The 20,618-nt window shown below is 36.6% G+C and overlaps 1 protein-coding gene across 1 annotated transcript; it reads right to left on the bottom strand.

The window, feature by feature from the left end:
• Positions 1–705: 705 nt before the first annotated feature.
• On the bottom strand, positions 706–20,614 carry elovl4a (ELOVL fatty acid elongase 4a). The gene is made up of 7 exons (XM_048153099.1): positions 20,413–20,614; positions 19,775–19,865; positions 17,076–17,263; positions 8,529–8,609; positions 5,295–5,466; positions 4,885–5,012; positions 706–2,152 (listed from the first exon to the last, which is right to left on the bottom strand). The coding sequence occupies exons 2-7, from the start codon at positions 19,839–19,841 to the stop codon at positions 1,841–1,843; spliced, it is 948 nt and encodes a 315-aa protein (XP_048009056.1). The 5' UTR covers positions 19,842–19,865; positions 20,413–20,614; the 3' UTR covers positions 706–1,840.
• Between the last annotated feature and the right edge of the window lie 4 nt (positions 20,615–20,618).

Raw genomic sequence — 20,618 nt, 5'->3', positions numbered from 1 at the left:
TTAATGATGGCCGATTTCAAAACACTGCTTCATGTAGCTGTATCGAATCTGCTGTTCGGAGCGCCAAAGTCACGTGATTTCAGCCGTTGGCAGTTTGACACGCGATCTGAATCATGATTCGACACACTGATTCATTTGTGCTCCGATGCGTCATGAAGCAGTGTTTTGAAATCGGCCATCACTAAATAAGTCGTTATTTTGTTTTTTGTTTTTGTGCACCAAAAATATTCACGTCGCTTTATAATATTAATATTGAGCCACTGTACTCACATGAACCGATTTAAATATGTTTTTAGTACCTTTATGAATCTTGAATGAGGAAGTGTCATTGCTCCCTATGCAGGCCTCACTGAGCCATCGGATTTCAACTAAAATATCTTAATTTGTGTTCTGAAAATTAATGAAGGTCTTACGGGTGTGGAACGACATGAGGGTAAGTAATAAATGACAGAATTTTCATTTTTGGGTGAACTAACCCTTTAAGACAACAGACAACAGAAATGTATATTATATTATATATATATATATATATATATATATATATATATATATATATATATATATGATATAGTAGTGGTTAAAAGTGATGTCCAGAAGGGAAATTTGTTTTTAATGACCCTACAAGTCCAATTGAACCATCAAAATACGAGGAAAATATTTTCTATATTTATAAAAATATATATGAAGGAAGAACAAAACACTAAACTTTGTTAAGGTATTTATCTGACAAAATTATTTGGCAAAAAAAAACAGCTACAACTACAGCTACAGTTGCTATTTTACAATGCAAAAAAAAAAAAAAAAATGCATAGAAAAACAAAAAGCTCACAGGAAAAATCATACATATTCAGTTATTAATATTCCATTGGTTCTCTTGTTTTTGCATGTTCATAATTTCTTCGTATGCCAGCCTGGCTGGCTAAAAATTATGTCCGCACAATTTGGCATGATTCATTGCGTTATCATCACAAATAAAACAACTGACTCAGAGCACAACTACTCAATATGCTTACAAAAACTTGAACGCATTTTTAACAATATTTGAATAAAGGGTGAAGATGTCAATTTTCCAAGGCCGGACATCACTTTTGCCCACTACTGTATATTATCAGTCAATGGCCTTGGTAAGTTGCATCCCTAATTTTGAAAGAAGATGAAATAAGCAGTGCCACATGATCTATGTTTTAAAGAACAGTGCTGTTGGTAATATATCCTGCCAATGGCTAAACAACACACAACTTACATGAAATACAAAACTTTCAAATAAACAAACACATGAATATGTTTTACAAATAAATGATATCAAGTGGGGTCCAAAAGTCTGTAAAATGAAGAAGAAATATGCACATTTCTATGTGACTAATCAAATGAGCGGTTTTCTTCTTCCATTGAAGCTCTTTGGATCATCTCAAATCATGCTGGAGAACATCAACGTCAGGATCTAGATCAGATCGTGCTGATAATACACTGAAGAAACATTTTGTGTTGCAAAATAGCAGAACTTTTGGACCCCACTTCAACAAATGATGAAAAACCCATCTGATATCGTCGAGTCTTAATCATTGTACACTGATGAGACACGGGTCTTTTCTGGCATTAGAACAGCGATGTAAAAAAGGCAGATACATAGAATAATGTACTAAACTTAAAGAGGGCGATATGGAAAGATATCATATTGTTCAGTCTCTCTACGTCTAGGCTCATATTTCTCCCTCTCTGCAGCAGAAAGTGGCCATACTGTTTGGTCGTAACAATTTGGGATTGATCTGAGCCGATCAATCTTTCAGCGCGGTCTCTCGTGAACGGAGGTCTGGCCGTGTCTGCTTCCCTCTCCTCCGTTTCATTCGCGCTTCGCTCTGCCCTTCCTCTTTCTCCTCCCGCTCTCGGCCACTGCCGGCTTCTCGTCCATCTTGGCAGCGTTTCCATTACTAGAGGTCAGGGCTCCATTAGAGGCTCCGTTATGAAGGGCTTTGCCGGGTTTGGACGCGGCCTCGCGGCGGGGCTGCCGACGGTACGTCTGGTAATAGAAATTGCCGAAGAGGATGATGAAGGTGAGGGCGTATCCAATCAGACACCAGTGCATCCACTTCGGGAACGGGCAGTCAGAGTACAGCGACAAAGCCGTGTGGCCAATGGTGACGTGAAACTGGATCTGCGGAAGAAGATAAAAGATGCAAAGATACAGCGGTTTAGTCACAACTGATTTTCAAATAGTGGCACTTTTGACTAGAATACTGAAAAATTAAACTTCTTCAAAGTTGTTCTATACTGTTCAAAAGTTTGGTCTCTTATGCTCACCAAAGTGCATTTGTTTGATCAAAAATACAGTAAAAACAGTAATATTGTGAAATAGTATTATAATTTAAAAGAACTTTATTGAAAGTGAATATTATTTTGGTGCCAAGCACTGAAGGAGCGAAGGCATCTATTCTGTTCATTTTCTTCTTCCACGAATGAGTCTTTGGCAGTCCATAGAACCGTTTGCGGGATGTTATGAAATTTGGCACACAGATAGAGGACAGTCTCAACAATAACCACAGCAATTTTGGAGTCTCTAACCCAGTCCCTCTAGTGCCACCAACTGTCCAAATTTGCACTTAAGAGCTTTTTGATAAACTCAACCATTCTCGAAAAACATGTGAACGAATTTGGCCACAACGCTTTAGTCTATTGAAACAAGTCTTGGCAAGTGTCAACAAAAGTATGACCAGAGGCTACATGCAGCGTTTCGGCACAGCACCACCTACTGGTCAGAAGTAATGAAAATGTCTAACTTCTGAAAGAAACTTCTTTTGATTCAGTGCTGCATAACGAGTTGAATGATACCAAAGACTATAGAATAACACAAGACACGTCACTCGTATTGTTTTGAATGGGAGAAAGTGCAACGCGCAATATGGCGGAATAAGTCCCGCCTTCTAAATAAGAGCCAATCGCCAACTGGTAAAGTCATCGCATCACTGCAGCGCCGTTAGAAGCACCAGTTTTTTATAGAAACAGTCAGATGCGCGCCTCCAAAATGAGGCACAAGAGACATGCATTTAGGACTGCGCATGTGCATTAACTTGATCCAGCCTGAAAAATAAATTTTTTTGTCATGATTTGAGCGTTTAGAAACAAAATTTAAGAGACAATTGTTGTCAGATTTCATTGTTGATTTCAAATATGAAATTTAATCGAAAGCTTGACAAACAGCTTTGGAGAATTTGATGTTTCATCATTCAAAGAGATTGGAGCTGCTCTTGAATGCCCGAGAGGTGTTTCAAAGATGGCCATAGCCAGCAATGACACTTCCTCTCTCAAGATCCATAAAGGTACTAAATACATATCTAAATCAGTTCATGTGAGTACAGTGGTTCAATATTAATATTATAAAGCTACGAGAATATTTTTGGTGCACCAAAAAAACAAAATAGCAACTTATTTAGTGATGGCCGATTTCAAAACACTGCTTCATGAAGATTCGGAGCATTATGAATCAGCGTATCGAAATGTCATTGCTCCCTATGCAGGCCTCACTGAGTCATTGGATTTCAACAAAAATATCTTTATTTGTGTTCCGAAGATTAACGAAGGTCTTACGGGTGTGGAACGACATGAGGGTGAGTAATTAATGACAGAATTTCCATTTTTTGGGTGAACTAACCCTTTAATATGTGCTTCTTAAGTACTAACAAACAGCTAATATGCAAGCTAATAAGCAACTCGTTAAAGTGAGAATTGTTCCCCATACTAAATTATTACCATTAAGACATATACGGTCGAACTTGCTGTCCACCATTTTGAATTTCTTTGAAAACCTACATTTTTGAAACTCTTCCTAGACCATTAGACTGATTTTCACCAAATTCAGCTCAGATCATCTTCCGACCATGCCGGCGAAAAGATATTAAAAGCTTTGTGATTGGCCAAACCATTTTCCAATAACGCAGCTACAAATTTTAAGGCACGATGCCAAGCTGATTCTGAAGCAGTACTGACACCAAACTTTGTATGTGTCATTGTCTCGTCACACTGACTACAAAATATCAATTTGGTAACAGCACCACCTATTGGTCAAATGTCATAAGCAATTAAATCATGCGATTGTATTTGTGATTTTTCAGCAACTTTGACTTAAATCATATAAAAATGTCTTTAATTACTCATAGTTACAGTTGGTCTGATGCTCCCAGGTGCTGTTTTTACAAAAATTTACTGCACCCTCAGTGAATAAAATAATTAATTTCTTTCAAAAAACAACAAAAAAACAAACAAACACTGAACCAAACTCTTGAACAGTAGTGTATGTTTCATCTATTAAAACATTTATCACGTCCTGGAACGACTGATTAGTCACTTGTCGAACATTATAAAGCTACTAAGGTTAAAATAAATGGCATCTCTGATGTTTAAACAGTTACTCTGCCAAAATGTTTTTGGGAAAACTGAATTGTTGTATAAAATGCTTTATACTGTGATGGTAATGACAGCAGCATTGAAGACAACAGAAGACATTTTCTTTTAATAAATTGTGTGCATACTATAAATATCAAATAAATGGACAATATGTATTTTTGGATTTCTTAGGGAAAAAAGTGCAAAGAAAAACATTTTCATTTTAACACTTTTAATAAATATATTACAAAGGGGAAGTTATGATACTCTAAAATTATACTCACGAAAAGAATAATCGAGTGAAGAAAAAAGAGAAATTCTGGAAATTTGACAATAAAAATTTGGATAAAGTAATTGAAGAGATCCTATAAAAAATAATATTGTAATCTGTCCTAATTAAAATCTTTCTCTAAAGTTGCCCTAACTGAAGAATTAACCTTGTATTCCACATCATTCTCAAACGTGCTATTGTTTTTTCACACATGCGTGTAAAACGTGACCAATTACCATTTGGATGATTGTCAGATATTTCTTCCACCACAGATATTTCTGTATCTTCGGACCAAATGCGGCCAGCCCATAATATAAGTACATCAAGACATGGATGGCTGCGTTCATATGAGCCCCGAAGAACGCTGCAAAAGAGATAAATGCACATTCAGTCCATTTCATATGAGTGGAAGATTATCAGCACATCTTCAAATTCTGATAGATTTGTTGTATGAGAACACTTGTAACAGCACATGTCATGAATCAAACAGTATGAACGTCTTCTATGGTGTTGTTCTTTTCGGAGCTTGACACACATGGTCTGTATTTCTCATTTGTGTTCTACTGAAAAATGTTCAATATGTTTTTGTAACGACTTGAAGGGTTTTTCTATTCCTGTGTGTGGTGCCTGTGTATTTAATACTTACACTGTCCACCGGCGACCCATTTGATGCCAATCCACCACAGAGTGAACATGGTGCAGTGGTGATAGACATGCAGGAAGCTGATATGGTTGAACTTCTTACGCAAGATGAAAAACACAGTGTCGAGGTACTCCACACCTTTAGAAATAAAATACCACCACAAGGCTGCGGCCACCTGCCATCACAAGAGAACAGCATACAAGAGAAGACGTGAGGAATCTTTACTCAAGTATTATTTATAGAGTATTAAAGTAACTTTTAGTCTCTTTGTAAAAAAACACTGGGAAAAAAAAAGATACTTTGGACCAAAAATACTTTGTTACAGCCATATTAGTTTTTCTTAAATTATATTTATGGTTCGCTTCAAAGCTTAAAGTGTTAGTTCACCTAAAAATGAAAATTCTGTAATCATTTACTCACCCTTATGTCATTTCAAACCCATAATGAAGATCTTTTTAATGAAATCTGAGAGCTTTCTGTCCCTCCATTGACAGCCTACGCAACTACCACTGAAAGGTAGTAAAGACATCATTAAAGTACTCCATGTGACTCTAAGTGACGCAAGTGCTTTGTTTGTGCAAAAAAAACCAACATAATTTACCACTATATTAAATGCATGTTCACGCAACAACATCTGCTCTCACATCAGCACAACATGCATGTGTCATGGTGCTCTCGTGAACAAGTGCAGGACATTAATAAATTGTATGTAAAGTGGTAAATTATGTTTTTTTGCACAAACAAAGCACTCGCATCGCTTCATAATACTGAGGTTTAACCACTGGAGTCACATGGATTACTTTAATGTCTTAAAAACCTTTCTGGGGCTTGAAAGTGTCAGTTGCGTAGTTTGTCTATGGAGGGAAAGAAAGCTCTCAGATTTCATCAAAAAGATCTTCATTTGTGTTCTGAAGATGAACGAAAGTCTTACGGCTTTCAAACGACACAAGGGTGCGTAATTAAGGACAAAATTTGGGTGAGTTAACCCTTTAAATATTGATATTAAAATTTTAAATTAATTAATTATTTCTAGTAGTGTCATGGTTTCAGTTCTTTGTGTTTAGAGACTCTTAGTTATTTCATTCTGTTTTTCCTAGTTTCCCATTCCGTTTAGTTCTAGTTTTACTTCTTTGTCATGGTTTCTAATTCTATTTATGTTCTCATTTGTTCTCAATTCTAATTATGTTCTCATTTGTTCCCATGGTTACTGATTATGTTTGCCACCTGTTTCTTGTTCAGTTCTCATTATCTCATGTATTTAAACCTTCAGTTTGGTTCACTCTTTGTTCGGAGTTGTCTTGTGTTACAAATAGGGTTGCAAAGGGGTGGAAACTTTCCAGAAAATTTCCACGGAACTTAACGTGGGGAATTTTGGAAATATTCCAATTTGGAAGCTTAACAAGAATTTACGGGAATTTATGAGAATTTATGGGAATTAATTGGAAATTTTTGGAAATTTCTATATACATTTTATATAAATCTATATAAAATATATCATATACAAACAAATATAAACATTTAGTTTGGTCATAATAACATGAAATAACAGTTATTTCTTTTTTGCATCCAATTCATTCTAACTTAGTAAATATGTAAAATAAAAATATTTTATTGCAGCAATTGTTATGCGTGTTATTTATTTCAGTGTCACATGATCCTTCATATGCTGATCCTTCAGCATTCTAATATGCTGATTTGATACTCAATTATCAATGTTGGAAATTTCAATTGTGCTGCTTAATATTTTTTAGAACCTGTGATTCTTTTTTCAGGATTCTTTGATGAATAAAAAGTTAAAAAGAACAGCATTTATTTAAAATAGAAATCTTTTCTAGCAATACAAGTCTTTAATGTCACTTTTTTTTTTTTTTTTTTTTTTATCAATTTCACATGTCCTTGCTGAATAAAAGTACTAATTTCTTTAAAAAAAAAAAAAAAAATTACTGACCCCAAAATTTTGAACGGTAGTGTACATTGTTACAAAAGATTTCTGTTTTAAATAAATGCTGTTCTATAACTTTTTATTAATCACAGAACCCTGAAAAAAAGGATTCACGGTCTATAAAAAATATTAAGCAGCACAACTGTTTCCAACATTATCAAATCATCATATTAGAATGATTTCTGAAGGATAAAAATTTAAAAACAGGGTAAAAATCTAAAAACTGAAATTGCATAAAATCTGGCTGTTTTAACCAGATTATGCTGCAAGTTTTTTCAACTACATTTATGTTCCCTGTTATACGCTAACCTGCAATCCCCTGTTATTCCCATTAATTCCCGTTAATTCCCATGGAAAGTTTCCAGCCTTGAAAATTCCTGGAATTTTGCAACCCTAGTTACAAAGCAGTAGCAGGTCCTTTGTTTTTGTTATGATTAAAGTTTTATGGCTGCTAATAGCTCCCTTACTCTTCTTCTTGTTTTACCATTTGTGACGAGTAGATTGCACAGTTTACAGAATTACATTAATCGAAAGCAAAAACGTTCAGAAGAGAAACAATTTTTTTTCTGTAAATCACAAATAATATGAGTAAACTGAATCAGAGTTTTTCCATTTATTCAGTGTACCATAATTAACCAATACATTTTCTTTAGACACAAGCCAATATGTTACTTAACGTAGGTTAGTATAATTATTTTTGGCTTTTTATAACTTAATTTACTATAAACAACTGTTAAATTAGCTATGAAACCATGATTTTCGATTAGACCAATATGAAATGCACTTTAAATAAATGACACGGTAGTTTCACTTTTTTCAGTGCATATGGCTCAGTGCATATTCAGCTCTTTGCAATTATTCATGACCTCCTCACACAGTTATGAGCCTTGATATTTATATATTTCTCTAAACTTTAAAAGTATCAACACAGCCATCAATCATTGATTGTAAAATACAGCTTAAATGTATTAATATTATTTAATCTTTCTGGAAATTCTCAATATGTTGTGTTCATGGTAACATGATGGTTAATTCATACTGAAAAATGCATTATTAAAAACTACACTTGCATTTAAAATGGTGCACAGCCTAGCTGAAACAAAAACACTAGTATTTGAGAAAGTCAGATGGTGTTTGTGAATGTGATGATCTGAAGTCACAGAGTGAAACCGAACTCCCCGGTTATCCCGCTCCGGTAACATGCTTCAGTCCAGTAACTGGAGAGCAGAATTACGTGTCCAGTTTCAGTGCTCAGAGCGGGTGACATTGTGATCCTATCTGGGAAGCACACTCACCCTCACTTCATTAGGATCATCTGAGTAGTCGACGGGCTGGCAGATGTAGCTGTAGTTGGCCGCCCGTGCTGCAAGGAAGAGCTGGAATAGAACAGGTCAAAATTGACATCTGGACATCTTTCATTGAGGGAACGGCACTGAATGTGACGTAAAAAATGTTTCATCTGAGCTGCGATTGGTGTAAAGACAATTCCCAATCATTCGTTTCTTCACCTCATGCATAAGAGAGAGCAAACTAAGACTAAGTTAGTGTCACTAATGAAATTGATTACCGAATGAAAAACTAACGCTGCATCCCACGTCGCATACTATCCATCATAAATAGTTTTCGAAATTAGAATTAGTGTGTCCCAAATTGTAGGCTACATTCAGACTGTCAATCCAAATCCGATTTTTGTGCATATTTTATTGAAATCCGATCAGATTTAGCACGTCAGCAGTCGAAAATCACATTTTAACAAATCCGTTTCAAGCTACATTCATATGTGGTTTCAAATCCAATTCAAATCTCATTTCTAGAAATCCATTTCAGTCTGACTGCTCTGATCGGATTTCGCATGGTTCATGTGACTTTCTCATGCCACGTAATAAAAATGTCAGACAAGGTTTAGTTGTTGCAAAGTGCTGGACGAGCAGAAAATGACAATACAACGGAGACATGTTTTGAGACCGGCAGAGACGACAGCACAGAATTAAGCCGCTCATATCAGCCTCCTATGTTTCTGCTGCTGCCTCAGAAGATGCAGTAGTCCAGAGTGGCGGCTTCATTGTCAGGTTGTAAATAAGACAACATCTGTATTGCAAACCCCTCCATGCTGCGGTTGTTGTTGTTTTTGGCGTATACCTACCGACGCAACGTCATTGCCATAGAAACCAATGCAGATATTCCAGAAAATCAGATCACAAATCAGACCTGAAAAGTTGCAATACACAATGTGGATGTCAATAATTTTAGATCAGATACACAAATAATCAGAGTTGGACTGACAGTTTGAACATAGCCTTAAAATCCAAAGTGCAGTACACTCTAAATATAATAATTATTTTAAAGGGGACATCGGATGCAAAATTCAGTTTACATGGTGTTTGGACATAAATGTGTGTTGGCAGTGTGTCTACACAACCACCCTATAATGATAAAAATCCACCCATTGCTTTTTTTTTTTAATCCCCACAAATCATAAGCACTTCAGATTCTTGGCAAAGTGATGTCAATTTGCACAGGCCCCTCCCACTACTCTTGACGGACACTGCCGTTTTAGCATAGACCCGCCCTGAGTGAGCTGTAAACAGTCCGCCATTGTTTCGACGCCGTGCAGGTGTAGACGAGAATATCTCCTAAGCAACTGAGGTGTTTTGTTATTGGATATAAGAATGAACATTCTGACATCTGAGCCACTGAAGACGCAGTGGGTTAATTTTGTTTTTGAAGGGAATGCGCCCCCGGATTTATGTCGGTGCTAAAAAGTTTGTTTTGCTAAAAAGTTCCTGAAGGATGGATCAGTACCTCCAGAAGACGTGAGTAACATTATAGGTTTCTTATGAATCTTTGCAAATCACCTTTCCTAATAATGTTCTTGTTAGCAAGTTCCACGATGAATGCGACTAAAGTTAAAGTCCAGTTCACACCGCACAGATAAACGCCAACAAACACGTCTGTTGGAGTTTGTTGGATCAGTACGCAGCCAGTCCGAAATGAGATGCAGCAAGTGTGATACCCCTGTCGGCAATTGTTGGGTTGGTGAATGTCTGAGCAGTGTGGTATGATTTTCCAACAAACGACAACAAACTCTGACGTAATCTGACCTGGCCATGAACCGTTGCCATGACGATGATGCAAGTCCCTTGCAAAGACTGCTGTTTGATCGCGCCGGCGCCTCACGCACACACAACAAAGCGCTGCAAACGTGACATCGCAGCTTGTTCATTATCAAAACAATACAGTCCAACAGACATATATGTCGTAATTTCTATTTAGAACCTCCTCACTGTAATTCATAACCGCACGTTTATAATGAACAATGCATTAAGGTGATTGTCTTATTACAAACTGTGTACATTTTATGTAAAGATAACATGGTAACACTACAATAAGATTTATAAAGCTGTTAGTTAATGACCAACAAGTAATTTTCAAATGTATTTTAATCGTTTTTGAGCATTCATAACTGCATAAATAAGAATGGTGAGTTCAATGCCAAATAGTGTCTACAGCCCACCCATGGAAGATTGGGGTGGGGTGAACAGTAGCTCATTATCATTTAAAGGGACATGCACCGAAACGGCTCGCTGTGAACAGAGCTGTTTTTGACAAGGTAAAAAGGGTGTTTTTTTACACAACCATTAAGAAATTTTAATCAAAGTGTGTTATAGACTTTAAAGAATTATACTAACTTGTGGAAAATTGGCATCCAATGTCCCCTTTAACAAATAATATTGCCCATTGCGCACTGTGCACTGGACATGGATTTGATTAGAACTACAAACATGAATACAATTTTTTTTTTTTTAAACTACAAACTTTAGATTTAGACGGCGGGTGTGCGAGACCGACTGTTAAGAGATTTAGATACAAGGTTTTGAGTGATTAATAATATCTAACTTGATGAAAAATATTTATTTATTTTTATCCACATCTGCAACAGCATTGTGAAATTTTATAGAGATCCGTTAGGCCATTAACTTTTAAATGCATCATTATGCAAACAAACACACAAGGAGAGTCTCCGCATGAAAGACCCACGGCTGGCACATTCTACATTTCTCTCTGATACGGTAGGGAATTAAATTAAAATGAATGTGGAGGATTTTAAAGGGAATGTGGAGGATTTGCTGTTCATTTACTCACCCTCAGGTCATCCAAGATGTAGGTGTCTTTTTTTCCCCCAGTAGAACAGTAAAGAAGATTTTTAGCTGAAAGCGTGGGCCTCTGTGATTCATATAATGGGAGTCAATGGGTGCCGTGATTTTGAGGTTCAAAAAAACATATGCAGACAAAACAAAATTAATACCTGCGGCTCCTGACGATTCATTGAGGTCTTAAGAAGCTAAACGATTGGTCGATGCAAGAAACTGAACATTATTTATAGCATTATTATCTGTAATCCACAGCCTCAGCAAACGGTCCTGAGTGCATTCACGACAATCTGTAGCGCGCACCTGACGCATGATGACATATGTGCAGGAGCACAACGCTGAGAATCTATCCTGACTGAGATCACACATACATCAGTTGCAGCATCCAGGGTAAGCACAAGTAAGCACGATTTTAATGAACAATACAACACATGTGTCCTCCCTTTCTGTAGTAAAAGAAACCACAGCATCAGCTCATGTGTGAGATCGCTCCAGCTCATGCGTCATTATGCGTCAGGAAGCTCGCGCTCAGGACTGTTTGCCAAGGCTATGGATTACAGGTAAAAATGTTGTAAATAATGTTCCGTTTCTTGTATCGACCAATCGTTTCACTTCATACTATAAGACCTCAATGTATTGTCAGCAGCGGTTTATGTTTTTTTTTTTATCTCAAAGTCACGGCATCCATTGACTTCCATTATATGAATCACAGAGGATCACAGTTTCAGCGAAAAATCTTCTTTACTGTTCTACTGAAGAAAAAAGTCACCTACATCTTGGATGGCCTGAGGGTGAGTAAATGAACAGCACGTTTTCATTTTTTGGATGAACTATCCCTTTAACTGTGATAAGATGATTGACAGGGCAGTTTAAATGGTGACAGGATGCACATAACTAAGAAACAGAGCATTCTGTTAAAGACGCGGTTATGTTGAAGTAGCTTGTCCCAAACCCTACTCTTCTGCTACACACTCAAAAGTACAAACCCGATTCCAAAAAAGTTGGGACACTGTACAAATTGTGAATAAAAAAGGAATGCAATAATTTACAAATCTCATAAACTTCTATTTTATTCACAATAGAATATAGATAACATATCAAATGTTGAAAGTGAAACATTTTGAAATGTCATGCCAAATATTGGCTCATTTTGGATTTCATGAGAGCTACACATTCCAAAAAAGTTGGCCGAAAAAGTTAAATGTACATATAAGGAACAGCTGGAGGACCGATTTGCAACTTATTAGGTCAATTGGCAACATGATTGGGTATAAAAAGAGCCTCTCAGAGTGGCAGTGTCTCTCAGAAGTCAAGATGGGCAGAGGATCACCAATTCCCCCAATGCTGCGGCGAAAAATAGTGGAGCAATATCAGAAAGGAGTTTCTCAGAGAAAAATTGCAAAGAGTTTGAAGTTATCATCATCTACAGTGCATAATATCATCCAAAGATTCAGAGAATCTGGAACAATCTCTGTGCGTAAGGGTCAAGGCCGGAAAACCATACTGGTTGCCCGTGATCTTCGGGCCCTTAGACAGCACTGCATCACATACAGGAATGCTACTGTAATGGAAATCACAACATGGGCTCAGGAATACTTCCAGAAAACATTGTCGGTGAACACAATCCACCGTGCCATTCGCCGTTGCCGGCTAAAACTCTATAGGTCAAAAAAGAAGCCATATCTAAACATGATCCAGAAGCGCAGGCGTTTTCTCTGGGCCAAGGCTCATTTAAAATGGACTGTGGCAAAGCGGAAAACTGTTCTGTGGTCAGACGAATCAAAATTTGAAGTTCTTTTTGGAAAACTGGGACGCCATGTCATCCGGACTAAAGAGGACAAGGACAACCCAAGTTGTTATCAGCGCTCAGTTCAGAAGCCTGCATCTCTGATGGTATGGGGTTGCATGAGTGTGTGTGGCATGGGCAGCTTACACATCTGGAAAGGCACCATCAATGCTGAAAGGTATATCCAAGGTCTAGAACAACATATGCTCCCATCCAGACGTCGTCTCTTTCAGGGAAGACCTTGCATTTTCCAACATGACAATGCCAGACCACATACTGCATCAATTACAACATCATGGCTGCGTAGGAGGAGGATCCGGGTACTGAAATGGCCAGCCTGCAGTCCAGATCTTTCACCCATAGAAAACATTTGGCGCATCATAAAAAGGAAGATGCGACAAAGAAGACCTAAGACAGTTGAGCAACTAGAAGCCTGTTTTAGACAAGAATGGGACAACATTCCTATTCCTAAACTTGAGCAACTTGTCTCCTCAGTCCCCAGACGTTTGCAGACTGTTATAAAAAGAAGAGGACACACAGTGGTAAACATGGCCTTGTCCCAACTTTTTTGAGATGTGTTGATGACATGAAATTTAAAATCAACTTATTTTTCCCTTAAAATGATATATTTTCTCAGTTTAAACATTTGATATGTCATCTATGTTGTATTCTGAATAAAATACTGAAATTTAAAACTTCCACATCATTGCATTCTGTTTTTATTCACAATTTGTACAGTGTCCCAACTTTTTTGGAATCGGGTTTGTATGTATTTTTTCTTCACAAAAGCAGTACATACTTATAGGGCATAGTATAAGTAGTAGAGCTGCACGATTAATCATATCGCAATCGCAATCGCGATGTCAAGCTTGTGCGATTATATGACGCAAAATGCTGCGATTTTACGAAATAAAATAATAATAAGTTAATAAATAAAATAAAAAAATACATGTGTGGACACAACAACCCATTATCTGAGAGCTGTTTGCCCATTTTATACACCGCTAATAAAAAGAAGACCAGTCAGTTTCAGTTTAGGCAGTGGCATGTGTGGCGCGCGTGGTCATGACTTTTCCGGTGTGCAGCGCAGAGAACGGGTAAAGATGGATGCGGAGCAAACGGTCACTGAACTGGTGGCAAGAAAAAAACGCTACCTCTGTTATATGGCGATATTTTGGCTATAAGATTATAAACCCAGATTAGTAGTGGTTGAAGAGGAAAGAGGATTTAATTCGGTATCGCACACAGCGCTGTTATAGGTGCGTACATGACGCACATACATACAAGGCTCGCGCGCGCACAGAGAGACAGAGAGGCGCGTTATAGCTCGCGAACTCCAAATTGATTTCTCTTTCGCGTCCTCAGTGCACTTGGATGGTCACATACACGCATTATGTCAGTCAAAATACCCCTCTCAGCAAGTATTCATGTAAACACATTCAGTTATGTCTTAATTGAACGAGGTGAGAATTCGGATGTATCTGTCCGATGTGTGCGTGCAGGTCTTACTCTTAAAGTGACAGCAACCTATAAATACCTGCTGTTGTCTGTCATGTAAATCAAACAACAAAACACAGCTTTAACAAAGATTAATCTATATTAAATTTATACAATGAAGTGTCATTTTACATTTAATTATTACATTTCTGTGCATGAAAATTAATACTACAGTTAGACCTTATACTTTATTTGTAACTTTATGTAGTATTTATCTATGCTTGTTGTAATTGGTGTACAGTATTTGTTCTTTTTACAGTCTGTTCACTTGCCTTTAATAATGTATTATTTAGGCTAGCAGTTTATGCTATGGTATCAGAATAGTTTAAGTGGGCTAAGTAATAAATGCAAAGTTAAGTTACCCCCATTCAATTTTAAATGTTTTTTTTTGTGCTGATCCGAAAAATGATCCTATCTGTGACGTCATAACCTTGATGTGATCCGAACCATGAGTTTTGTGATCCGTTGAACCACTACAGATTAGTAAAGAAACAAATATCTTAAATGGGATTATAACAAGTTTGCAGTAATGCAAAGATGTTATTTAATTTCATAAAAATATTTTAATTTGAAAACGCTGTGCATTTGTTTGCTGTTGTTGCTAGTTTGAGTTGAGAAATACACATTTCAGCATTATCAGTAATCTGTGTGTGTATTTTCATTGAGAACCAAGCAAGATGACTCATGATACTATTTGTTTATTATATCGCTATCGCAAATCGCAATCGCAATATTGACCTCAATAATCGCAATATGACATTTTCCCCAAATCGTGCAGCCCTAATAAGTAGGCAAATTGGGATGCAGCATAAGACAAACAATATCAGTGAAAAAAGTGTGTATGTTAATAAAAATGAGAGTTTGCAAAAAAAAAAAAAGAAAAAAGAGCAATAAACCAAAACTATGAATGTGCATTACAATATAATGTAAGATTAAATAGAATCTCATCAGCAAATGACAATAATTTTCACATTTCAAACAATATTGGCTGATTTAATTAATTTCTCAAGCCTGACTTCAGTGTATTCTGTCCAAATGAAGCTGATGTTGCTGAATCATAAACACCCAGAGAGTGTTACGGCTGCTGTGGTAAGCAACACGCACGGACAGGAAAATACTGGAGATATGGACATAGAAGCGCAGGGGGAAAAAAAACACCACATCAACAAACACAAATGATACCGAACAACTGAACAGAGGAAACTCAGGGTATAAATACACAGGGAGTAATCAAGGTAAAACAGAACAGGTGTGTGGGAACTAATTAACAGCTGGGGAAACTAACTAGGAACTCAGGAGCAGAACACAGAGAAATCAAACCAAAACTGATCATACACGTTACAGAGATGGGAGTTAGAATTTACTGCTAAACATAGCGGTAATGGTACATTCATAACACATTAACAGACTGCAGTTGTTTGGCATTGATGACTGTGTAGTCACTAATAAACTATGGTGTGTTTTTATCATAGGCAGATTTAAAGGGTTAGTTCACCCAAAAATTAATGATTAATGTCATTAATGACTCACCTTCATACCGTTCCACACCCGTAAGACCTTCGTTCATCTTCAGAACACAAATTAAGATATTTTTGATGAAATCCGAGAGTTTTTTTTTTTTAAATCTCCCATATAAAGCAACATACAGTCAATCGAGGTCCAGAAAGGTATCGTTAAAATAGTCCACATGACTACAATAGTTCAACCTTAATGTTATTCAACAATCCCTTCTCTCCCATGTCTTTCTGTTCAACGCTTCCAGGTTCTACGTCAGAACGCTGACTCATTATAGGCCGTCTCCTGCATCAGCATCACACATGCATCGTACTGATGACGTGAACAGCGTCGGCCAATACTGAGCCGGCATTCTAACGTAGAACCTGGAAGCGCTGCACTGCATCAACTGCATACGAGACTGACAGGGAAGAGAAGAGATTGTTGAATAAAGTCGTTATTGTTGTTTTGTTTTGGTGCACAAAAAGTATTCTCTGCGCTTCATAACATTAAGGTTGAACCACTGTGAACATGAACTGTTTTAAATATGTCTTCAGTAGCTTTTCAGGACCTCGAATGATGGTAATTATGTTGCTTTCTATGGGAGATTAAAAAAAAAAAATACTCTTGGATTTCATCAAAAATATCTTAATTTGTGTTCCGAAGATTAACGGTCTTATGGGTGTAGAACGGCATGAGGGTGAGTAATAAATGACAGAATTTTCATTTTTGGGTGAACTAACCCTTTAAACTGAAACATACAGGATATTGAAACAAATGATCATTTTCAAAAAGGATAAATGAAATGAACCATAAAAACTATGCTAAAAAACAAAACAAAAAACCCCCAATGAAATAGAAACAAACATTAGGGAACTAGTTTTCTGAGACACAGACAGTTGTTGTGAACTCACCTCTTTGAAAATGAAAAAGTTGAGGATGACCATGCTGAAGTTGTAGACGATGAGGGTCTTCCTCAGCTGGAAGGGCTCTCGGCCCTGCATGAACTTCGGCCCCAGCCAGAGGAACAGCAGGTATGAGGAGCTGATAGCCAGCGTGGGCAGCGGAGAGTCCATCAAAGGCCATTTCTCCACACGCTTGTCTACAAACACATCAAATCCCATTACTGGACTTTATCTGTAATCTACAAATGTCCATCAGTTGCACTGGTATCAGATTGTCCTGTTTCCTGGCAAAATATTTTTTTCAAGTAAAAAGATAAATTTGATAAATTTACATTATAATATCTCTGCTAATTTTTCAAAAGGATAAAATGCATAACTTTCATATGGTAATGGTGTTATTTTAGTTTTTATTATAGTTTTATTATTATTTTGAATTAGATTTTAGTGTTATATTTTCATGTTAATTTTATTTTTTTTATTGTCGTTATGTGCTTTTTGTCATTTTATTAGTTTTATGTTCTTGTTTTTTTTTTTAAATATTGCTATTTAAGTTTAATTTATTTTTATTTCAGTTTTAGTTTTTATTTATTTCTAGTTAATAATTTTAGTGCTTCAACATAAACTTATTTCAGTTTATTGCCAAGGTAACATTTCTCATTTTCATTTAATTTTTTCAACTATTATTTATATATATATATATATATATATATATATATATATATATATTTTTTTTTTTTTTTTTTTTTTTTTTTTTTCCAGCTTCAATAGTTTTAGTTTTAGTTTAAGTTAAAAACCCTGACTGGCAAATACAAAAATGTTTCCCTTTCCCGTGTAGGGAATGGAGGTGCGTTTACATTCACAAGCAATCGATAAGTTTGTCTTTTCAGCCCATCCTTAACCCGGGTGCACACTGTATGATTTATAATAGTCCTTTAAGACTGTTTCTTGTCAGACTGTACGAACATGTTCCCCGCTGTGGGATCTCAGCTGTCATTCATGTACAGCAGTGAAGACATGTTAAAAATGGATGCAAACAAGAAGACTCGTCTGGAGTTTTACATCATCAATCCATGACACGTTCGGTGACTGTGAACTGCATTTACATGCGGATAGAAATGGTGGCTAGCAAACAAAAACAGTCTCTAGTGTTAATTTTGATCATGGCTTCTCCTGAAAAGAAAACTAGAAGAAAACGAAGACGATGAGTGTGGAGCAAGTGGTGGTCTGTTGTTGTCTCACTAACTGCGTCATCAGGTTCAGTGCTCCTATTGGTTTTTCATTGATCGTCTGTCAGTGAACATGTCAAACTAATGACCAAAGACTTCAAAATTTGGGACAGGATCCGAGGAATCTTTTAGGGTTTACAAAATTTGTTTCAGACGGCCAAAACTGTACAGTCTGAATCCGGCTTAAAAAAACTGCTGGTAAAATAAAGTAAAATTCAGTGAAATCTACAGAGCTGTGATGGATTTTCTTTATGTTAGTTAAATAACTAAAGAAACTTGTCCAAAATGAAGCATTCAGGAGTGTGATAAAATGTTTTTTGACTTTGTTTAAATACATTTATGACATTTTAAAAATGGGGAAATGCAACTTTTGTGGTGTAATCGCATGGAAACTGTGTCTAGGGTACAGTATACCTGTCAAATATTTACAATTTTTTAAATGTTTTTGAAAGAAGTCTCTTCTGCTCACCAAGCATTAATTAATTAATTTTCCTATTATCACTATGAAGCTGCTTTGTGAAAAGTGCTATATAAATGAAGATGACTTGACCAAGCCTGCATTTATTTAATCAAAAATACAGTAAAAACAGAAATATTGTGAAATATTATTACAATTTAAAAGAACTGTTTTCTGTTTTAATATATATGAATATATACTCCAGTCTTCAGTGTCACATGATCCTTCAGAAATCATTCTAATATGCTGATTTGCTGCTCAAGAAACATATATGGTTATTATCAATGTTGAAAACAGTTCATATTTTTGTGGAAACAATATTTTTTTTCAGGATTCTTTGATGAATAGAAAGTTGGACAGCATTTATTTGAATTTATTAAAGCATTTATTAAATAGAAATTACTAAATGGGAAGTCTGTCACTTTTGATCAATTTATTGCATCCTTGATTAATAAAAGTATTAATTTCGCTCTTTTTTTAATCTTACCACAAATGTATAAATGGTATTTATGTTTCCACAAAAATATGAAGCAGCAAAAACAATGTTTTTAATATTATCAGAAGCAGCAAATCATCATATTAGAATGATTTCTGAATGATCATGTGACACTGAAGACTGGAGAAATGATGTTGAAAATTCACAGGAATAAATTACATTTTTAAATGTATTAAAATAGAAAACCAATATTTTAAATTGTAGTAATATTTCACTGTATTTTTGCTGAACATAAGAGAGTTCTTTCAAAAACATTAACAAATTATGTTTCCAATCTTCTGACAGGTGCTGTATCTCTTCTACTTCTAGTCCAATCGATAATTTCCAGCGTTGTAGCCTATAATTTCTCGAAATTGAACTCTGCTCTTGTTCACCAAAAGTGAAACCTGCAGTCGCTGTGCATGTCTCATGGGTCAAAATCTAATCAGACGCCAGAGCTGGTGCCTCCTCTGCTCCCGGCTTTATTTAATGGGAGCTCTGCCACGATATCATGTATCACAGTCGGGTCAGCGAAGTCAAGACCAGTTACCTGCAATAGTGAGACTCCATTTGTAGAACTCCACAGTGTCGTTGATTATATGCTTTAAAATATCCATCGCTGAGACTCAAATCGCAATGGTCTGAGAACACAGAAGAAAGAAATGTTGGTGCAGTGGTAAAAAACACCATGCTTTAACACAATCACTGATGGAGTGTTGTTTATTCCAGTGATGATGGTGGGATGGGAAAGGGCTTTATTATGATGGGGAGGTGGGGTGTAATTCAGCACAAAGACTAGAACAGCACGTGTCAGCAAAGATCTGCTCGACACGATCTGAATTACAATGGTAATAATGACACATTATTCATGAAGAGATTCACTTGCATGACTGTATAGGCCTACAGTATATATCAAAAATGTCTTTGCATATCAAACGCCATCACAGCCTCTCCCAAATCAGCGACATCATTAGAAGAAGCTTTAATCAGTTCATCTGAACAGGTTAACGTCAAGAGATGCAATCCAGCATCAGGGATCAATCGAGCAAACGTTGCGATGCGGCAAACGCCACATATCCCTGCGGTTACAGTCTATTTGCTCTTATACCTCCGAAATACATAACAATATCACATTAAACTCACATTTAGCGTCGTGAGCGCATGCGGTATGATGATTTCCGTTCTTACCGTAGCGAGATTAAAATCCCTTTCTAATGACATTCAGCGCAAGGTCGCGCGATCCTGTTATTCCGTGCTGTGGAATAACACCTTCGTCCCGGATTTATCCGGATCTGCTCAAAGGCCTGTGGCTGGAACAGACGGTAATAAAAGCATCCGTGTGTGGAGCATCCTAGAGGGTTACTGGCATCACTGCGGCTCTCGGGTCGCTCCCC

This window comes from Megalobrama amblycephala, linkage group LG13 (genome assembly GCF_018812025.1).
Source record: "Megalobrama amblycephala isolate DHTTF-2021 linkage group LG13, ASM1881202v1, whole genome shotgun sequence".
NCBI classification, from domain to species: domain Eukaryota; kingdom Metazoa; phylum Chordata; class Actinopteri; order Cypriniformes; family Xenocyprididae; genus Megalobrama; species Megalobrama amblycephala.
The sequence above is the reverse complement of the archived record's forward strand: the minus strand, read 5'-3'. Positions and strand labels throughout refer to the sequence as shown.